This window comes from Pan troglodytes, chromosome 19 (assembly GCF_028858775.2).
Source record: "Pan troglodytes isolate AG18354 chromosome 19, NHGRI_mPanTro3-v2.0_pri, whole genome shotgun sequence".
Lineage (NCBI taxonomy): Eukaryota > Metazoa > Chordata > Mammalia > Primates > Hominidae > Pan > Pan troglodytes.
This window is the reverse complement of record NC_072417.2, coordinates 27803569-27824077: the sequence shown is the minus strand read 5'-3', so window position 1 is coordinate 27824077 and position 20509 is coordinate 27803569. Positions and strand designations below refer to the sequence as shown.

General features: G+C 43.9%; 1 protein-coding gene across 2 annotated transcripts; it reads left to right on the top strand.

Annotated features, from left to right (window-relative positions):
- Nucleotides 1-4808: 4808 nt before the first annotated feature.
- Nucleotides 4809-20002, top strand: CDC6 (cell division cycle 6). Of its 2 annotated transcripts, none has more exons than XM_009432229.4 (12): nt 4809-5249; nt 6520-6710; nt 8172-8453; nt 8583-8782; nt 10572-10747; nt 11066-11172; nt 11480-11619; nt 12471-12571; nt 13813-13877; nt 17920-18122; nt 18560-18700; nt 19000-20002. In XM_009432229.4, exons 2-12 carry the CDS (start codon nt 6533-6535, stop codon nt 19087-19089), a joined length of 1683 nt encoding a protein of 560 aa, XP_009430504.1. In that variant the 5' UTR covers nt 4809-5249; nt 6520-6532; the 3' UTR covers nt 19090-20002. The 2 variants fall into 2 exon arrangements, with proteins under 2 accessions (XP_009430504.1, XP_001170494.1); XM_001170494.5 differs by having other exon boundaries at nt 4820-5207.
- Nucleotides 20003-20509: the final 507 nt, after the last annotated feature.

Genomic DNA, 20509 nt, shown 5'->3' with positions numbered 1-20509 from the left:
ACAGTTCTAGTTGGCTGGGCGCGATGGCTCATGCCTGTAATCCCAGCACTTTGGGAGGCCAAGGCGGGTGGATCATTTGAGGTCAGGAGTTCAAGACCAGCTTGGCCAACATGGTGAAACCCCGTCTCTACTGAAAATACAAAAATTAACCGGTGTCATGGCGCATGCCTGTAGTCCCAGCTACTCGGGAGGCCGAGGCAGGAAAATCACTTGAACCCAGGAGGCGGAGGTTGCACTGAGCTGAGATCATGCCACTGCACTAAAAAAAAAAAATATATATATATATATATAGTTCTAGAGTTCTAGTTACCCTTCCTGGGAGATTCTCATGGTCCTTATTTTATTATTATTATTATTTTTTTTGAGACAGGATCTTGCTGTCATCCAGGCTGGAGTGCAGTGGTGTGATCATAGCTCACCGCAGCCTCCAACTCTCAAGCTCAAGTGATCCTCCCACCTCAGCCTCCCATGTAGCTGGGACCACAGGTGTGTACCACTATGCCTGGCTAATTATGAAAATTTTTTTGTAAAGACAGGGTCTCCCTATGTTGCCCAGACTGGTCTCAAATTCCTGGGCTTAAGTGATTGTCCCACCTCAGCTTCTCAAAGTGCTGGGATTACAGGCATGAGCCACCGCACCCAGCCAGTCCTTATTTTATATTTCCACCTAACTCCCCTTTGCCCACAATTTCAGGGAACCTAGGAGGCTTCCTGGCCTTGTGACCTTTTCCTTGAATCTCTTATAATTCTTTCTACCTGTGTTGCATGGCAGATTCTCAGATTGAGGCTAAAGAAAAGAAGGGTGGGGACAAAGCATACAGAATGTGTGTATCTGTTTTTATGTGGGTGTTGGCTGTTTTTCGTCACTGCTTTTTAAGCTGAATCTTAGCTGGTTTTCTTGAACTTTGACTTTAGGTGTAAAAATTCAACCAGACATTCTCTCCTTACTGTGGTCAGCTGACATCATAACCACTAAGGCTTAATGAGCTTAACTTGCACTTTCATCACTAGCAAAGGTCTTGAAGTTATTTCTCTTACTGATTCATAATGGGTGTGTGTATGAATCACTCTCACATAATTTAGATATAAAAACCTATGAGGATGAGGGAGGGAGGGGAAGAAAAAAAAGGACTCCTTTCATTTTCATCCGTACTTCCCAGATGGGCTGAATCTCCGATTATTTGACCCATCATTGTTATTAATATGGTTAATAAACTACCTATTTATTGATTGAATTGTTCCTCCTGACTTGAAATAGCCTGCAAATGGAGCTTGCCTAAATGACCTTCGACTTCCTAACCCTATAATTCATTCTGTCTTCTTGTGATGGTATTGCTTGTGTGTGTGTGTGTGTGTGTGTGTGTGTGTGTGTGTGTCTACACACACAGTCACACAAAAGGATGCCAGACAGGTTCTTCCAGTGTGATTTGATTCCTTCTCCATGATACTGTGTATGAGTTAGCAGGTGATAAGGACACTAGTTTTCCTTCCATTACTGAGGCAGAGCTGCTTGCCATGAATGTACCTCTTAAGTATTTCCCAACCCAATCTAACCATGAACTAAACGACCCACTGGAAGAAAGCTGCCTGTCTCCAACTTCCTAGTACTCTGCAAAGAGAGGTAAAGGAACTATGGAAAATGAATTAGAACTAGAAATATGTCAGCCTCAGGATTCTGACTGCCCCAGAGGATAACTGGGGAAATGCTTTGCCTCTGACATCACTGGAGCCCAGTCTGGGTCATTTTCACACATAATTGAATTCATTCTCCATTCCTAGGCTTAGGGGTGTGAGACTTAAAAGACTGTATGCTCTCCAGCCACAAGTGTTTATGCAAAGGGTGGATGTCCACTTGGCAAGAATGTCCTTTCCATTCCTTCATTCAGCAAGCTCTTATTGTACACGTTACTCTGTACCAGGCATCTACAATATGAAGATGAAAAGTCTGTTTTTGCCGGGCACGGTGGCTCACGCCTGTAATCCCAGCACTTTGGGAGGTTGAGGCAGGTGGATCACCTGAGGTCAGGAGTTTGAGACCAGTCTGTCCAATATGGTGAAACCCCGTCTACTAAAATTATGGGCGCCTGTAATCCCAGCTACTCAGGAGGCTGAGGCAGGAGAGTTGCTTGAACCCAGTTGGGTGGAGGTTGCAGTGAGCTGAGATTGTGCCACTGCACTCCAGCCTGGGCGACAGAGCGAGACTCCATATCAAAAAAAAGTCTTTTTTATTTTTTTCCAACTTGGAAATGGGGTCTCCCTATGTTGTCCAGGCTGTCCTCAAACTGGGCTCAAGGGATCCTCCCACCTCAGCCTCCCGAGTAGCTGGAATTACAGATGCATGCCACTGTGCAAGGCTAAGACATGGTCTTTGACTCCAAGGAACTCATAGTTTAGTAGACTTCAGGATAGCTACCAGGAGAAACCTATGCAGGATATTAAAAGGCTTTATGGGAGTTAGCCAGGGAAGATGGATGGTTAGTGGCATTCCAGACAGAGGAAACAGCAAAAACAAAGGCACAGAAGCAAGAAACAATATGATGTGTACGCATCACGTTACTGGAGGATCATTATTAGTGCAAAGGAAAAGCTTCAAGTAGATAACCTTTCAGTCCTGACATTCTGTGATTATTTGCCTGCTTCCACAGTGGTCATTTACACCTGTAGGCTTTTCTTGGGCCACTGCTATGTTTCCTAGTGTTTTCTTTCTTTTCTTTTTTTTTTTTGAGACGGAGTCTTGCTTTGTCGCCCAGGCCGGAGTGCAGTGGCGTGGCGTGATCTCCGCTCACTGCAAGCTCCACCTTCCGGGTTCACACCATTCTCCCGCCGCAGCCTTCTGAGTGGCTGGGACTATAGGCACCCGCCACCACGCCTGGCTAATTTTTTTGTATTTTAGTAGAGACGGGGTTTCACCGTGTTAGCCAGGATGGTCTCGATTTCCTGACCTCGTGATCCACCCACCTCAGCCTCCCAAAGTGCTGGGATTACAGGCGTGAGCCACCGCACCCAGCCATTTCCTGGTGTTTTCATAGGTTCCAATATGCATGCTAAGTACTCATAGCTTCCTAGGTTGTTTACCATAACCACCCCTTACAGCTGGCTGGGCACACATTACCATTTCAGGTTATTAAGGGCAATTCTTAGGTGCCCATGTTATAAAAATACGAACAGTGAAGGTTGCTTCCTGAGTTCTACTATCCTACTAAGACATCAGAAATACCATCTAGTCCTTTTAAAAGCTTCCATTGTGGCCAGGGGCGGTGGTTCATGCCTGTAATCCCAGCACTGTGGGAGGCTGAGGTGGGTGGATCATGAAGTCAGGAGTTTGAGACCAACCTGGCCAACATGGTGAAACCCCCTCTACTAAAAATTCAAATATTAGCCAGGCGTGGTGACGCGTGCCTGTAGTCCCGGCTACTCAGGAGGCTGAGGCAGGAGAATGGCTTGAACCCAGGTGGTGGAGATTGCAGTGAGCCGAGATCATGGCACTGCACTCAAGCCTGGGTGATAAAATGAGACTTGTCTCAAAAAAAAAAAAAAAAAAAAAAGCTTCCATTGTGTGGTAACTTTCTCCATTCATGGCAGCCCATTCTCTTCACTTTTGTAGTTTTCAGCTGCTAAAAAGCCTTCACGAAATGTACTCCACCATCTCTTCCTGTTTAGAACCTGAATCTGTCTAATCATCCCCCTATGATAAAGTGGTCAAGAGTTTGATTTTCTGTCAGAGTTCAGAGTTCAAATTCTAGCTCTTCCACTTACTAGTTGTGTGACCTTGGGCAAGTTTACTCAACTCCCCTCTACTGTAGTTCCCTCATTTGTAAAGTGAAATAACACCAGGTTCATGGGGGTGCTTGTGAAGATTAATAAGGTGATGTAGGTAAAATACTGAGCACAGCCCCTGGCATACACTTAAGCACTCAATATTGGCTCTCTTCATGAACTAGGTACCAATTCACTGATGATCGTAATATTGTTGCTTCCCTCTTTCTAGGCTTTATGGCTCTATTTTGCTTGTTACTGAGGGGTAAAAGATAAATGTTTACCATCACCTAGAATTGGGTTCTGGCCTCTAAAGGAACCTGAGGCTTAGATGAATTATTGGCTTTGGAAGCTGGCCTTCAAATTACTGCGCTAATTTATACTTTTCATTAAAAACTCAGCTTGCCTCTTCTATATAGCTGTCTTCCCTGGCCCTGAAACCCTAGTGTTTCGCCATAAAAGATTTTAAAATTAAGGGGTCATAATTCCCTCCCCATGATGTGTGGATTAATGGTAAGAAGATGCACAGAACATAATATTCTTACGTTGAACGAAATAAAAGCAAAGAGTTGGCTCTGTTTCTCACCTTTGAAGCACAAATCAAGAGATACTATGATGAAGCATAGTTTTTCTTTATGTAGGTGTGTAGAACTTTACCATAAAAATCACTAGTTCAGCCATCAGGAGATCTGGATCCTAGGCTCTTCACTGTCACCAAGATGCTGTGACCTCTAACCTTGTATACAGGTTTGCTTTGTACTTTGCGAGGTTGAGCATTAGGTAAGGAAAGTGCCTAGCATCATACCTGGCGCACAGAACCCAAAACGGTAGGTATCATGTAGCAGTTCTGAAAATCTAGCCCATCAGGATGATGCAAATGGGTACTTTAGGCAGTGAGAAGGGGAACCACATCTTGACACTTCCAGTCGAAGGAAGAGTGCGACTGCGCGGCAGCAAAGACTACGCCTCCCAGCGTGCTTTGCGGCGGGCCGGCCCGCTTTACCCAGAGTCGCCCTGCCGCAATCGCGCGTCTTTCCACCGAGGCCCCGGATGTAGATTCCCTACCCCGTTCAGTGGTCGTGGCCTCACAGCGACTCTAAGACTTGGGGCTCTCTCATTGGCTGTAACTCTTCCACTGGATTGGTAGCAAAAAAAGAGGCGGTGCCCAAGGCGAAAGGCTCTGTGACTACAGCCAATCAGAATCGAGGCCGGGCTTTGGCGGGAGGTGGGAACGCTGTGGCCATTCGGATTTGGCGCGAGCGCGGCTGGAGTTTGCTGCTGCCGCTGTGCAGTTTGTTCAGGGGCTTGTGGTGGTGAGTCCGAGAGGCTGCGTGTGAGAGACGTGAGAAGGATCCTGCACTGAGGTGGAAAGAAGAGGATTGCTCGAGGAGGCCTGGGGTCTGTGAGGCAGCGGAGCTGGGTGAAGGCTGCGGGTTCCGGCGAGGCCTGAGGTGAAGTGAAGGGAAAAGAGCTGAGCTCGCTGGAGGTCTGAGGTCGGGATCAGGGAAAGGGCAGGTGCCCTCGGGGTAGTTCTAGCAGTTATGCCTGGTGTGAAGGAGGTGAAAGTTGTAGGAAGGAAATATTCTGGGGTGCGTTGAGAGCTGCCTAGAATGAGGACTGAGTGCAGGGGCGGAAAGACCTGAGGGAAGACTGAGCTGCAGTGTGAGGGCTTGGGATAGAAGAGACTAAATGTGGCGGGTGCTGGGCTGAACTGGTGATAAAGACACCCCGCGTGCCTGGAGGGAGGAAACTAGAAGTTCTATATAAATCAATTCATGTAACTTTTTTTTTTTTTGAGACGGAGTCTCGCTCTTGTCGCCCAGGCTGTAGTGCAGTGGCGCGATCTCGGCTCACTGCAACCTCTGCCTGCCGGGTTCAAGCCATTCTCCTGCCTCAGCCTCTTCATGTAGCTGGGACTACAGGCGCCCGCCACCACGTCCGGCTAATTTTTTTTTTTTTTTTTTTTTTTTTGAGACGGAGTCTCGCTCGGTCTCCCAGGCTGGAGTGCAGTGGCGCGATCTCGGCTCACTGCAAGCTCCGCCTCCCGGGTTCACGCCATTCTCCTGCCTCAGCCTCCCGAGTAGCTGGGACTACAGGCGCCCACCACCACGCCCCGCTAATTTTTTGCATTTTTAGTAGAGACGGGGTTTCACCGTGTTAGCCAGGATGGTCTCGGCCTCCCAAAGTGTTGGGATTACAGGCGTGAGCCACCGCGTTTGGCCGTAATTTTTGTACTTTTAGTAGAGACGGGGCTTCTCCATGTTGGTCAGGCTGGTCTCGAACTCCTGACCTCAGGTGATCCGCCCGCCTCAGCCTCCCAAAGTGCTGGGATTACAGGCATGGGCCACCGCGCCCGGCCCATTTCAGGTAACTTGTTATTGCATCGCTCAATTGGTTAAGAACTTGGGCTCTGGCACCAGATGCCCGGGGTTATTCCTGTTTTTCTGTGACTTTGGGCCACTGTTTATCTCAGTTTTCTCATGTGTAAAATAAAGGCTAATAATAGTACCTACCTCTAAGATCGTTGTTAAACGAGTTGGTACCTAAAGTGTTTATAACAGCGCCTTCCACGTAGTAGGTGGACAACAAATGTCAGCTGTTCTTGCATAGATTTGGATGTGAAGCAAAAGTGAATGCTAAAATAAGTGTGATAACATAATTAGGAAATAAGTGTTAATCATCAGTATAAATAAATTCCATGTTAGTTATTTTCTCTTCACTTTCACATATTGACTAATTGTCCTCTTATTTTTTTTAATCTAGCTGTGCTGTCGTCATGCCTCAAACCCGATCCCAGGCACAGGCTACAATCAGTTTTCCAAAAAGGAAGCTGTCTCGGGCATTGAACAAAGCTAAAAACTCCAGTGATGCCAAACTAGAACCAACAAATGTCCAAACCGTAACCTGTTCTCCTCGTGTAAAAGCCCTGCCTCTCAGCCCCAGGAAACGTCTGGGTAAACCATCCATTATATCACTTTTTCACTAGCAGCTCGTGACCTTTCTTTTCTTGGTAAGATGTGTGTCCTTTGAAGGAGCTTTCTAAGTTCAGTTAAGACTTCTTTTTTTTTTTTTTTTTTTTTGAGACAGAGTCTCGCTCCATCTCCCAGGCTGGAGTGCAATGGTGCGATCTTGGCTCACTGCAACCTCCGCCTCCTGGGTTCAAGCGATTCTCCTGCCTCAGCCTCCCAAGTAGCTGGGATTACAGGCGCCCACCACCAAGCCTGGCTAATTTTTTTTTTTTTTTTTTTTTTTGTATTTTTAGTTGAGACAGGGTTTTGCCATATTGGCCAATCTGGTCTCTGAACTCCTGACCTCAGGTGATCCAACTGCCTCGGCCTCCCAAAGTGCTGGGATTATAGGCATGAGCTACCGCTCCTGGCCTAAGACTACTCTTCATTTTAGTTATTTTCAGAATGGTTGCTAAGTGCTTACCGAACTCCAGAGTTAAGCCACTTACTGAGGTCACTCTGAACTACTTAATAGGTCTGATCTTCAGTTCCTTAATACTGAACTTAGTTCTGTCAATGTTTTAAGTTACCTTGTAGTTACATGGTATTATGAAACTTACCTCAATATTTGTGAAATTAAAAGAAACAAAAACGTGACATGATGAATATTTTCCATCCTTTAGGACAGTGATTGGTAATTCTTTCTTGTTTTGGAACATTTGTTTTTAAATGCGGGGTAATTTGGTTGTTTCTGGAGACATTTTTGGTTGTTACAGCTGGGGGTTGCTACTGGCATAGTGGGTAGAGGCCAGGGATGCTGCTAGACATTACAATGCACAGGACAGCTCCTTGACAATGAAGAATTATTTGGTCCAAGATGTCAGTGGTGCCAAGGTTGAGAAAACCTGTTTCAAAATAGCCTTACAGTTTCATCCTACTAAAACCCATTTGGTTTCTACTAAATGCAGTAGTCCCCACTTATCCATGGGGGATACATTCCAAGACCCCCAGTGGATGCCTGCAATCGAGGATAGTACCAAACCCTACATATACTGTGTTTTTGATTTGATAACCAAGTCAGCTACTAAGTGACTAGTGGGTGGATAGCATATACAGTGTGGATATGCTGGCTGAAGGGATGATTCATGTCTTGGGTAGGATGGTGCGGGATTTCATCATGGCACTCCACAGCATGCAATTTAAAACTTGTCAATTGTTTATTTCTGGAATTTTCCATTTAGTATTTTCAGACTGAGGGTAACTAGAACGGTGGATAAAGGGACTACTGTAGTAAGATCAGTGGTGCCATCTGGTGACCAATATTTGCTGCTAAGTGAGAAGGCATTTTATTTTGGTGGTTCTGACTAAGGTAGAAATTCACCTCTTTCTGGGAGAGGCAGAGGTCTTGCACATCCTTTTACTATCCAATGCTATGAGTGACTACATTTTTATTTTATTGTGTTTCAGGCGATGACAACCTATGCAACACTCCCCATTTACCTCCTTGTTCTCCACCAAAGCAAGGCAAGAAAGAGAATGGTCCCCCTCACTCACATACACTTAAGGGACGAAGATTGGTATTTGACAATCAGCTGACAATTAAGTCTCCTAGCAAAAGAGAACTAGCCAAAGTTCACCAAAACAAAATACTTTCTTCAGTTAGAAAAAGTCAAGAGATCACAACAAATTCTGAGCAGAGATGTCCACTGGAGAAAGAATCTGCATGTGTGAGACTATTCAAGCAAGAAGGTTTGTTCTTACATGGCAACTGTTAGTGCAGCCATTGTAACCAAGGCTGATGACTCCAAATGAAACCACCCACTGGGTCTTCTCATTCACCTTCTGTTGTGTCTAATTGACCTTTTATGTCTGGCACAGGCACTTGCTACCAGCAAGCAAAGCTGGTCCTGAACACAGCTGTCCCAGATCGGCTGCCTGCCAGGGAAAGGGAGATGGATGTCATCAGGAATTTCTTGAGGGAACACATCTGTGGGAAAAAAGCTGGAAGCCTTTACCTTTCTGGTGCTCCTGGAACTGGAAAAACTGCCTGCTTAAGCCGGATTCTGCAAGACCTCAAGGTACATTGAGAGTCTGAATTATGATACTCTTGGTAAAATGATACTTGGGTGTTTTTGTTTGTTTGTTTGTTTTGTTTTGTTTTGTTTTTTGAGACGGAGTCTCGCTCTGTCGCCCAGGCTGGAGTGCAGTGGCGCGATCTCGGCTCACTGCAAGCTCTGCCTCCCAGGTTCACGCCATTCTCCTGCCTCAGCCTCCCGAGTAGCTGGGACTACAGGCGCCCGCCACCATGCCCAGCTAATGTTTTTTGTATTTTTAGTAGAGACGGGGTGTCACTGTGTTAGCCAGGATGGTCTCGATCTCCTCACCTCATGGTCCGCCCTTGTTGGCCTCCCAAAGTGTTGGGATTACAGGCGTGAGCCACCGCACCTGGCCTGTTTTGTTTTTGAAACAGGGTCTCTGTTGTCCAGGCTGGAGTGCAGTGTTGTGATCTCAGCTCACTGCAGCCTTGACCTCTTGGGCTCAGGTGATCCTCCCACCTCGGCCTCCTGGATAGCTGGGAATACTGGCACTCACCACTACACCCAGCTAATTTTTTGTAGAGACAGGGTTTCACCATGTTGCCCAGACTTGTCCTGAACTCCTGAGCTCAAGTAATCTGCCTGCTTCAGCCTCCCAAAGTGCTGGGATTACAGGTGTAAGCCACTGTGCCTGGCTGGCACTTAGTTAAGAAAGAGGGCTAGGCACGGTGGCTCACACCTGTAATCCCAGCACTTTGGGAGGCCGAGGTGGGTGGATCACCTAAGGTCAGGAGTTTGAGACCACCCTGGTCAACATGGTGAAACCCTGTCTCTACTAATAATACAAAAAAAAATTAGCTGGGCATGGTGGCAGGTGCCTATAATCCCAGCTACTCGGGAGGCTGAGGCAGGAGGATCACTTGAACTCGGGAAGCAGAGGTTGCGGTGAGCTGAGATCGCGCTACTGTACTCCAGCCTGGGTGACAGAGTGAGACTCTGTCTCAAAAGAAAAAGAAGGCTGGGCATGGTGGCTCACGCCTATAATCCCAGCACTTTGGGAGGCCGAGGCGGGCGGATCATGAGGTTAGGAGATTGAGACCATCCTGACTAACACAGTGAAACCCCATCTCTACTAAAAATACAAAAAAAATTAGCCAGGCGTGGTGGCGAGTGCCTGTAGTTCCAGCTACTCGGGAGGCTGAGGCAGGAGAATGGAGTGAACCCACAGGTGGAGCTTGCAGTGAGCCGAGATCGCGCCACTGCACTCCAGCCTGGGCGACAGAGCAAGACTCCGTCTCAAAAAAAAAAAAAAGAGTTAAGAAAGAGTAGGCCTGGTGCGGTGGCTCACACCTGTAATTCCAACACTTTGGGAGGCTGAGGCAGGTGGATCACCTGAGGTCAGGAGTTCAAGACCAGCCTGGCCAATGTGGCGAAACCCCATCTCTACTAAAAATATAAAAATTAGCTGGGTGTGGTGGTGCATCCTTGTAATCCCAGTTACTTGGGAGGCTGAGGCAGGAGAATCACTTCAACCTGGGAGGCAGAGGTTGCAATGAGTTGAGACTGTGGCATTGCATTTCAGCCTGGCCTGGGCAACAGAGTGAGACTCCGTCTCAAAGAAAAAAGAAAGAAAGAAAGAAAAGAAAGAGTAGAAGTTTAGAAGATTGAGGGTTTCTTCAAAATAAAACATTTGTAATTTCATTGTTTAAATCTTTCCAAATGAAAGTAGAGCTTCCTTACGTGCTGTTAGCTCTTCAAAGACATTTTAGGCTCTATCAGATCTTTATTTTCTGAGGCCAAAATAACTCCCATATTTGCATTTTTTTTCCAGAAGGAACTGAAAGGCTTTAAAACTATCATGCTGAATTGCATGTCCTTGAGGACTGCCCAGGCTGTATTCCCAGCTATTGCTCAGGAGATTTGTCAGGAAGAGGTATCCAGGCCAGCTGGGAAGGACATGATGAGGAAATTGGAAAAACATATGACTGCAGAGAAGGGCCCCATGATGTAAGTATTGTTCTGCTTCATGTTGCTCTGTGAAAATCTGCAAGGTCTGTTGCCCATAAAAAGTACATTTTGTATATTTTCTCTCTGAAGGATAGTTACATAAACTTAAAGGGAAAGAAGAGAAGGAAGATACACCTAATTTTAAATTGGATTACTTATAGATGATGTGGGGTATCCTTGTAGCAGTAACTAGAGATAGGTTAGATTATGATCTTTAAACTGGTCTCAGCTTTAGGAAAGTGACCTGAAGTCAGCCTATATCAAACATTAGAGGGTTAAGAAGGTGAATATGGATACTAACTGTTTCTCTTTTTATAGTGTGTTGGTATTGGACGAGATGGATCAACTGGACAGCAAAGGCCAGGATGTATTGTACACGCTATTTGAATGGCCATGGCTAAGCAATTCTCACTTGGTGCTGATTGGTTAGTGCTCAATTGTTAATGTTACATGGTGGTTCTAAAGTATTTTTTAAGAATATATATTCAGCTTATTTATCAGCTATTTTATCTTAAACCAGCTTTCTGCCGTGTCAAAATAAGAAAGTTAAATGACTATGTACATCTTACCTAATAGATACATCTTATCTATTGGGATGGGGTAGGAGACAAGTGGCAAGCAACAATTAGAATGCTAGATTCTATAACTGGAAATTTATTTAGCTTTCAGAAGATTTAGTTTTCCCTTTAGGATAATTTGACCAATGATCAATGTTGTTGATCTCCTCCTTAGGTATTGCTAATACCCTGGATCTCACAGATAGAATTCTACCTAGGCTTCAAGCTAGAGAAAAATGTAAGCCACAGCTGTTGAACTTCCCACCTTATACCAGAAATCAGATAGTCACTATTTTGCAAGATCGACTTAATCAGGTCAGTGCCAAATATTTTGCCAAATTATGTGTTCCTTGGATCACCTGTGCTAGGAAAATTTAACAATCGTTCTAAAATATTTTTGCCTTGATTGCTTTATTAATGGAGCAAGGAGTTCCTGTGGACCATAGTGAGAACATTTTTATGTGAATTTCTGCTTCATTCATTTACTGGGTGTCTCAGTGTTGAAATAAAAGCAGGAGTTAGAGGAATCACCCAAGTGCTTTTTTTTTTTTTTTAGATGAGTTTTGCTCTTATCGCCCAGGCTGGAGTGCAATGGCGTGATCTCGGCTCTCTACAGCCTCTGCCTCACGGGTTCAAACGATTCTCCTGCCTCAGCCTCCCCAGTAGCTAGGACTACAGGCACCTGCCACCACGCCCAGCTAATTGTTGTATTTTTAGTAGAGCTGGGGTTTCACCGTCTTGGCCAGGCTGGTCTCAAACTCCTAACCTCAGGTGATATGCCTGTCTGGGCCTCTCAAAGTGCTGGGATTACAGGCATGAGCCATCGCACCCGGCCTCAAGTGCTTTCTTTAATGACCTTTAAAAAATAGGGCCTATGAAAAAACTTTTTCTGTTGAAAGTGACTAAATAGATTTTTTATTTTTGCTAATTTCAGTTCTGATTGCTTTTTTCCATTTGTGAACTTCTACTGCATCCGTACAAAAAGCTTAAATGTGTGAAAACTCTCAAACGTCTCCATTATTTATGAGAAGAAAAGGCATCTTTTTAACCCTAAAGAGTTGCCAATCAAGTTTAGGGTTAAATGTGAAAATATTTATGCTTGGGACCTAAATTACAGAGGGAGAATCTTATGGTTCAAACTGTCATCTTCTATGTCTTGTCTGAAGGTATCTAGAGATCAGGTTCTGGACAATGCTGCAATTCAATTCTGTGCCCGCAAAGTCTCTGCTGTTTCAGGAGATGTTCGCAAAGCACTGGATGTTTGCAGGTGAGTTACGGCTCTGTTGCATTCTTTTATTTAAAAAAAAAAAGAAATGCTGTTAATTGTCTCATGTAACTCAAGTGAATGTGGCTTAAGAGGCTCTGTTCTGCTACTTTTAAGCTCAGAAAGGAGGACTTGTTTCTCAGTGGGGAGCTCTGGATTTCCACCGTGTTAATGTCTGAAACATTATCAGTCCATTACCTACAGAGGGAGAAATAAATGAGATGTTGCTGGCACTCCCTGTGGTGATTATAGATTGGTTAATTACATTTGTATTAAAAAAGACTCCAGTTTACTTTTCCATTAGCTGGTCTCAAGCAGGTTTATTTATGGACCTGAACCGTCTTTGCCTTTAGACTTGTTCCCCTTCCTTTCCTTTTGTGAGCACCCCTTCTTCCCTTCAGTTGGTGGTCCCCCACAGTTGTACTCCAGACCTCTTTCTCCCTTCCCATCCTCCTGCCCCTCCTGCTGGGGAAAGCCTCTGTGCCGACTGATGAAATTTCTTCCTTCCCAGTAGGGACACTGGGTCCATTAAAATGATACTTGCTGTGCTGGCCTGCTGGTCCAACCTCCCCCTATTGCCATGCAGAAGACCCAGGTCTGGCTTATGGCTTCCTGTGGGCAAGTACTTTGGAGAGAGCAGTGGGAGAGTAAGCTCTTCCTATTGCTAGATTGCATGATCCTGAATTTGAAAGTTTCCCCTAATTAGCAAACTACTTGGGTAAAGACTGCAACTATGAGCAATAGTCATGTAGGCTAGCGTGGTTTAGCCTACACATATCCTATGTATATATAACTGAAGATATCCCTTTTAGGTTTGGTGTGTATGGGTGATGCTGACTCCCTTTAGTCAGTCACCCACACTACATATCCTCTCTCCTACCCATGACATTTTCTCCTCATCCAAAATGTTATCATTGGCTTAATGTATGATGACCTACTTGGCATCCATTAGGAGGAAACCACTGAAGTTTCTCAAATCTGATGTCCATGAATTATTTCAAAGCAATTAAGTCCCCTTATCTGAGAAATAACCCAGTTTTGTTTGGGGGCTTTAAAATTATAAAACATCATAATTTTAAAGTTACACATAGGATATGTGTAGGCTAAACCATGTTAGCCTACATGACCATTGTTCATAGTTGCAGTCTTTGAGCAATGGTCATTAATGTGCCGCTTTTGAGGCTGGTGGTTTGGTGTGTTTGGTTTGGCTCAGACTAAATTAATTTTAGAAATTTTTTTTATAGGAGAGCTATTGAAATTGTAGAGTCAGATGTCAAAAGCCAGACTATTCTCAAACCACTGTCTGAATGTAAGTAGTTTATCTCCTTCCTGTCTTCCTTTGTAACTAGAAGCTTAGCTTTTCTGAGGAAAGAGGTAGAAAGATGAAATGAACATAGTTAAATCCAAACTCACCCATTTTTATGTGTGTCTGTGTTTTTAGTCCGTTTCGTCTACTTTATTTCAATCTTGCCTGCCAGTACTATAGTTCGTGCATTACTGGAAATGAGTTCCCAGGGTATTGATTGCGTAAATGGCTGGGACAGAGTAAGTTTTCTTTCCAAGCTCTAGAAATGAAACTTGTAGACAATGAGGTTGGATCAGCTCTCTGGGTGCTTATGTTGCGTGCACTTTAGGTCTCAATATAGGTGAAAGCAAAGCCTGATAAATAAGGGAGAATTGGGTAAAAGAATTGTGAAGCCAGGTGCGGTGGTTCACACCTGTAATCCCAGCACTTTGGGAGGCCAAGGCGGGAGGATCGCTTGAGCCCAGGATTGTGAGACCAGCCTGGGCAATATAGTGAGACCTTGTTTCTACAAAAAATTTTAAAAATTTTGCAGCCATTAAAAATATGAGTTCATATCCTTTTTAGGGACATGGATGAAGCTGGAAACCATCATTCTCAGCAAAGTAACACAGGAACAGAAAACCAAACACCACATGTTCTCACTCATAAGTGGGAGTTGAACAATGAGAACACATGGACACAGGGAGGGGAACATCACACACCGGAGGCTGTTGGGGGTGGAGGCCAAAGGGAGGGAGAGCATGCAGGACTTAAAACCTAGATGACAGGTTGATGAGTGCAGCAAGCCACCATGGCACATGTATACCTGTGTAATAAACCTGCATGTTCTGCACATGTATCCCAGAACTTAAAAAAAATTAGACAAGCATGGTGTGTGCCTGTAGTCCTAGCTACTTGGCAGGCTGAGGCAGGAGAATCACTTGAGCTGGAGAGGCAGAAGTTGCAGTGAGCCGAGATGGTGCCACTGCACTGCCAGCCTGGGCAACAGAGCGAGACCCTGTCCCAAAAGAATAATAATAAGAAGAATTATAAGTTCAACTTGGGATATCTCAAGCTTTTAAACAAGTCTAGAGGGTAGAGGTAAAAAGATCATACTGCTACAGTAAGCTGCATGCTATCACAAATGACAAAATTAATATTCCATTCCCTCAGCCTTGTTTTGGTTGTGGCAAATGTAAAATGGCCATGAACTACATATCTTACAGTATTTGATATCCAGTGTTAGTCTTTATAAACAGAATAGTAAGATTTGATTGTTTCTTTTTCACTCCTACACTGGCTGGGAGTTTAAGTAAAATTGTTTCTGGCATTATAGTTCTGCATGAAATTCTTTCTTTTTTTCATCAATTTGCTAAAATAAAATAATTAAAAATGTTTCAGAAGTAGCCAAAAATAGTGCTTAGGCTAATAGTAGGCAATATATACCAATGTATAGACTTAGATACTGGTTTCTTCCTCCTTTTCAACTTTTCAGATTATCCCCTTTTCCTCCTCCTTTTTCCCCATCAGTAACATTTAGGCTTGTCACTGGCCCCTGTGAGCACCACTAACACAAACATAATTCAAAAAGGTAAAGAGGTTGTAAGTTCTATCTTTTGACTTCTGGTTTGTGTGGGATTGGCTTTTTTCTTTCTTTCTTTTTTTTTTTTCTTTTTGTGTAAAACAAGGTCTTGCTTTGTCTCCCAGGCTGGAGTCCAGTGGTGCAATTATGGCTGGTGCGATCATGGCTCACTGCAGCTGCAACCTCCCAGGCCCAAGCAGTCCTCTCACCTCAGCCTCCCCAGCTCCAGCTACTGCTAATTTTAAAATTTTTGTAGAGTCAGTGGGTGGAGGAGTCTCCTTATGTTGCCCAGGCTGGTCTCAAACTCCTGGGATAAAGTGATTCTCCTGCCTCAGCCTCCCACAGCTTTGGAATTACAGGCATGAGCCACCATACCAGGTTGAGATTGGCTTTCAAGGGCTCCAGAAAGCTATAGGGAGAATGACTTCAACTAAATATAAGAAGAAAATTTATAATAACTAGAACTAACTGGGCTTCGTTGAAACATAGTGGGTTCTCCAGCATTGAAGATATTCAGACAAAAGCTGGATAGATGCCACTTGTTGAGATTGTTCTAGAGAGGACTCTGCCAGTGGATAGGGAGTAAAAATAGACTTCTAAATTCCTTTCAATTTTAAGATTCTTTTACTTGATCTGTGATCTCCGGTTTCTCCATTAGTCCTCTGCAGCATCCCTTTGTGGTAATGTAATATTATAGAAGTAAATTGTTGTGGGGCAACTGCAAGTGATTTCAGGAAGTAACTTCAGGTAAAGGTTGTTACAGAACACATTTCTTTGTCTTGGAATTCATGCATCTCCAAACGATAAGGCCATAGTCTTTTTTTTTTTTTTGAGACAGGGTCTCGCTCTGTCACCCAGGCTGGAGTGCAGTGGCGTGATCTTGGCTCAATGCAACCTCCTCCTCCCAGGCTCAAGCCATCCTCCCACCCCAGCCTCCTGAGTAGCTGGGACCACAGACACACACCACCACACCCGGCTGTTTTTTTATATTTTTAGTAGCGATGGGGGAAACCTATCGCCTTGTTGCACAGGCTGGTCATGAATTCCTGAGCTCAAGCCATTAGTTATTTTTCCTGATCCTCTCCCTCCACCCTCCTATAGGCCCCAGTGTGTGTTGTCCCCACTATGTGTCTATGTGTTCTCATCATTTAGCTCCCACTTAGAAGTGAGAACATGTGGTGTTTGGTTTTCTGTTCCTACAGTAGTTTGCTAAGGATATAGTCTTATGAAGCTTATTGGCAGTTTCCCAACCCCTGGCTTTTATTAAGATGATGATATCTGGCCAGGCATGGTGGCTTACGCCCATAATCCCAGTGCTTTGGGAGGCTGAGGAGGGCAGATTGCTTTGAGCTAAGGAGTTCAAGACCAGCCTGGGCAACATGATGAAACCCCATCTCTACAAAAAATACCAAAAAAAAAAAAAAAGATGGTGCTATCTGCTAGCATATCCAATGACATTTTCTCAAGTGTTGCTCTACTGCTAATCAGCTTGGGCAAGTGAACCAAACCTCAAAGGTCATTTGGGGAAGCCATCTGAGGGGCTGACATGGCAGCGACTTCACTCTCCACATTTAGCCACTCATTTGATCCAAAATATTCGGTAATTTTCCAACTTTTTTTTCCCTTTCTTTTTTTTTTATATGGAGTTTCACTCTTGTCGTCCAGGCTGGAGTGCAGTGGCACAATCTTGGCTCACTGCACTTCTGCCTCCCGGGTTCAAGTGATTCTTCTGCCTCAACCTCCCAAGTAGCTGGGATTACAGGCGCCTGCCACCACATCCAGCCAATTTTTTGTATTTTTAGTAGAGATGGAGTTTCGCCGTGTTGGGCAGGCTGATCTCAAACTCCTGACCTCAGGTGATCTGCCCGCCTTGATCTCCCAAAGTGCTGGGATTACAGGCGTGAGCCACTGCGCCTGGCCTTTTTTTTCCTTTCTTAATTACTAAGCACAGTCACCATCTTTGCTTCAAGGTTCTGTTATTCTATACCTCTGAGATACTAGGAACTAGCCTGGCATGGTGGCACGTACCTGTAATCCTAGCTACACAGGAGGCTGAGGCAGGAGGATCACTTGAACCCAGGAAGCCAAGGCTGCAATGAGCCATGCTAGTGCCACTGCACTCCAGCCTGAGTGACAGAGATCCTGTCCCAAAAAAAAATACAGTAGTTCTCTGGTCCTTTCATGAGGTGGATTTTGTTCCTCTGACATTAAATTACATTCCATAGGACAAAACAGCTCACTATTTGGCCCAGAGAAAGGGTAACCCTACTTTTCAAGTCATCCCACATTATTTTGACATCCTTAAGAGAATAGCATTATCTCTCATCCTTTGGCCTCTGGTTAGAGATTTAAAACCTCTGCTTTGCCACCATGTGACTGTACTTGAATTTCCTTTAGCTCAAACTTAGTATCATCTGTCTCATCATACATACACACACACAGTATTTTAGAAATCGAATTAAGCTTGGCTTATTTACTTTATAGGTAAATCACCTTCTGAGCCTCTGATTCCCAAGAGGGTTGGTCTTATTCACATATCCCAAGTCATCTCAGAAGTTGATGGTAACAGGATGACCTTGAGCCAAGAAGGAGCACAAGATTCCTTCCCTCTTCAGCAGAAGATCTTGGTTTGCTCTTTGATGCTCTTGATCAGGCAGTTGAAAATCAAAGAGGTCACTCTGGGGAAGGTAAGTTGGGATGGAGCAGATGGAACGGAGGTAGAGATCAGAATCTGCTTTGCAGAGCAGGTATTTTCCAAAAGGCCTATGATACTTCAGCTGATAATAAATTTAAAATGGATTTTAACAGTAAGAATTAATACTGGTACTATATAAAAGGCACCTATTTCCCTTGGATTGTGGTTGAGAGTTTATCATTAATCTTTTCCCTATCCTCCCCTTCATTTCTGCATCTCTCTAGGAAATATATAAAGCCCCTTTCCTACATTACTGTATAGGTTTTTGGGAATATCTACAGAAGCCTGTTCAAGGATTTTATTGAAAAGAGGAAGAAATAGGGTATTCAGATAAGTTTTTGCAAACCCAGACTCAGGTTTCTTAAATGATTAAAGGCTATAAGCAATGTGACTTTTAAGCAGCATTTGTTCTCCCTTGTTTCCTACCAGTTATATGAAGCCTACAGTAAAGTCTGTCGCAAACAGCAGGTGGCGGCTGTGGACCAGTCAGAGTGTTTGTCACTTTCAGGGCTCTTGGAAGCCAGGGGCATTTTAGGATTAAAGAGAAACAAGGAAACCCGTTTGACAAAGGTACAACTGCTTTTTTGTGACAGTGTTTTTAATTGTCCTATTTTGTAGAGTGATGCTAAAGTAAAGGTTTATTGTTAAACAAGATGACCACAGTTAAACAAGTCGTTTTTTGTTAGGTAAGGTTTAAGGTGTGTAAAGATGGGAGTGTGATATGAATATTTTTTCAAGCCATTGGAAAAAAAAGTGTTTAACTTGCTTGCCTTTTGTGAGAAAAAGTTTAATATGGTAGAAGTTTGTATACTGACAACTTTGCTTTTGTGAGTTCCCCAGTGTGAAAAATCATTTTCTCTTCTTTCCAGGTGTTTTTCAAGATTGAAGAGAAAGAAATAGAACATGCTCTGAAAGATAAAGCTTTAATTGGAAATATCTTAGCTACTGGATTGCCTTAAATTCTTCTCTTACACCCCACCCGAAAGTATTCAGCTGGCATTTAGAGAGCTACAGTCTTCATTTTAGTGCTTTACACGGGCCTGAAAACAAATATGACCTTTTTTACTTGAAGCCAATGAATTTTAATCTATAGATTATTTAATATTAGCACAGAATAATATCTTTGGGTCTTACTATTTTTACCCATAAAAGTGACCAGGTAGACCCTTTTTAATTACATTCACTACTTCTACCACTTGTGTATCTCTAGCCAATGTGCTTGCAAGTGTACAGATCTGTGTAGAGGAATGTGTGTATATTTACCTCTTTGTTTGCTCAAACATGAGTGGGTATTTTTTTGTTTTTTTTTTTGTTGTTGTTGTTTTTGAGGCGCGTCTCACCCTGTTGCCCAGGCTGGAGTGCAATGGCGCGTTCTCTGCTCACTATAGCACCCGCTTCCCAGGTTGAAGTGATTCTCTTGCCTCAGCCTCCCGAGTAGCTGGGATTACAGGTGCCCACCACCGCGCCCAGCTAATTTTTTAATTTTTAGTAGAGACAGGGTTTTACCATGTTGGCCAGGCTGGTCTTGAACTCCTGACCCTCAAGTGATCTGCCCACCTTGGCCTCCCTAAGTGCTGGGATTACAGGCGTGAGCCACCATGCCCAGCCATTAAGGTATTTTGTTAAGAACTTTAAGGTTAGGGTAAGAAGAATGAAAATGATCCAGAAAAATGCAAGCAAGCCCACATGGAGATTTGGAGGACACTGGTTAAAGAATTTATTTCTTTTTATAGTATACTATGTTCATGGTGCAGATACTACAACATTGTGGCATTTTAGACTCGTTGAGTTTCTTGGGCACTCCCAAGGGCGTTGGGGTCATAAGGAGACTATAACTCTACAGATTGTGAATATATTTATTTTCAAGTTGCATTCTTTGTCTTTTTAAGCAATCAGATTTCAAGAGAGCTCAAGCTTTCAGAAGTCAATGTGAAAATTCCTTCCTAGGCTGTCCCACAGTCTTTGCTGCCCTTAGATGAAGCCACTTGTTTCAAGATGACTACTTTGGGGTTGGGTTTTCATCTAAACACATTTTTCCAGTCTTATTAGATAAATTAGTCCATATGGTTGGTTAATCAAGAGCCTTCTGGGTTTGGTTTGGTGGCATTAAATGGCAATTTGTGACTGAGACACCAGAGGGCACCCTTATAACATTGACTACTTTGAAAGGGGATGCTTGAGGCTGAGGTAGTTTTGAGGGAAAGGGGGAAGTTCTAGTTTGATTTGTTTGGGAGATTGCTGTCCTTTCATAACTGAAGCAAATGCTTGAAATGTAAACCATGTGTGATATGAATGATCTGAGAGCCAGTGACCAAGTCTGCTTTTCCCTGAGCTCTCCTGCTGCTGCCTCTACCTTTCTGACATGGCCTTCCATTTGGA

Bases quoted from the DNA above. Each gene is read 5' to 3' on its own strand.
- CDC6 (XM_009432229.4), top strand. From the start codon at position 6,533: ATGCCTCAAACCCGATCCCAGGCACAGGCTACAATCAGTTTTCCAAAA. The intron at 8,783-10,571 runs GTACATTGAGAG...TTTTTTTTCCAG, and splicing joins GGATTCTGCAAGACCTCAAG to AAGGAACTGAAAGGCTTTAA. The intron at 18,123-18,559 runs GTAAGTTGGGAT...GTTTCCTACCAG, and splicing joins AAGAGGTCACTCTGGGGAAG to TTATATGAAGCCTACAGTAA.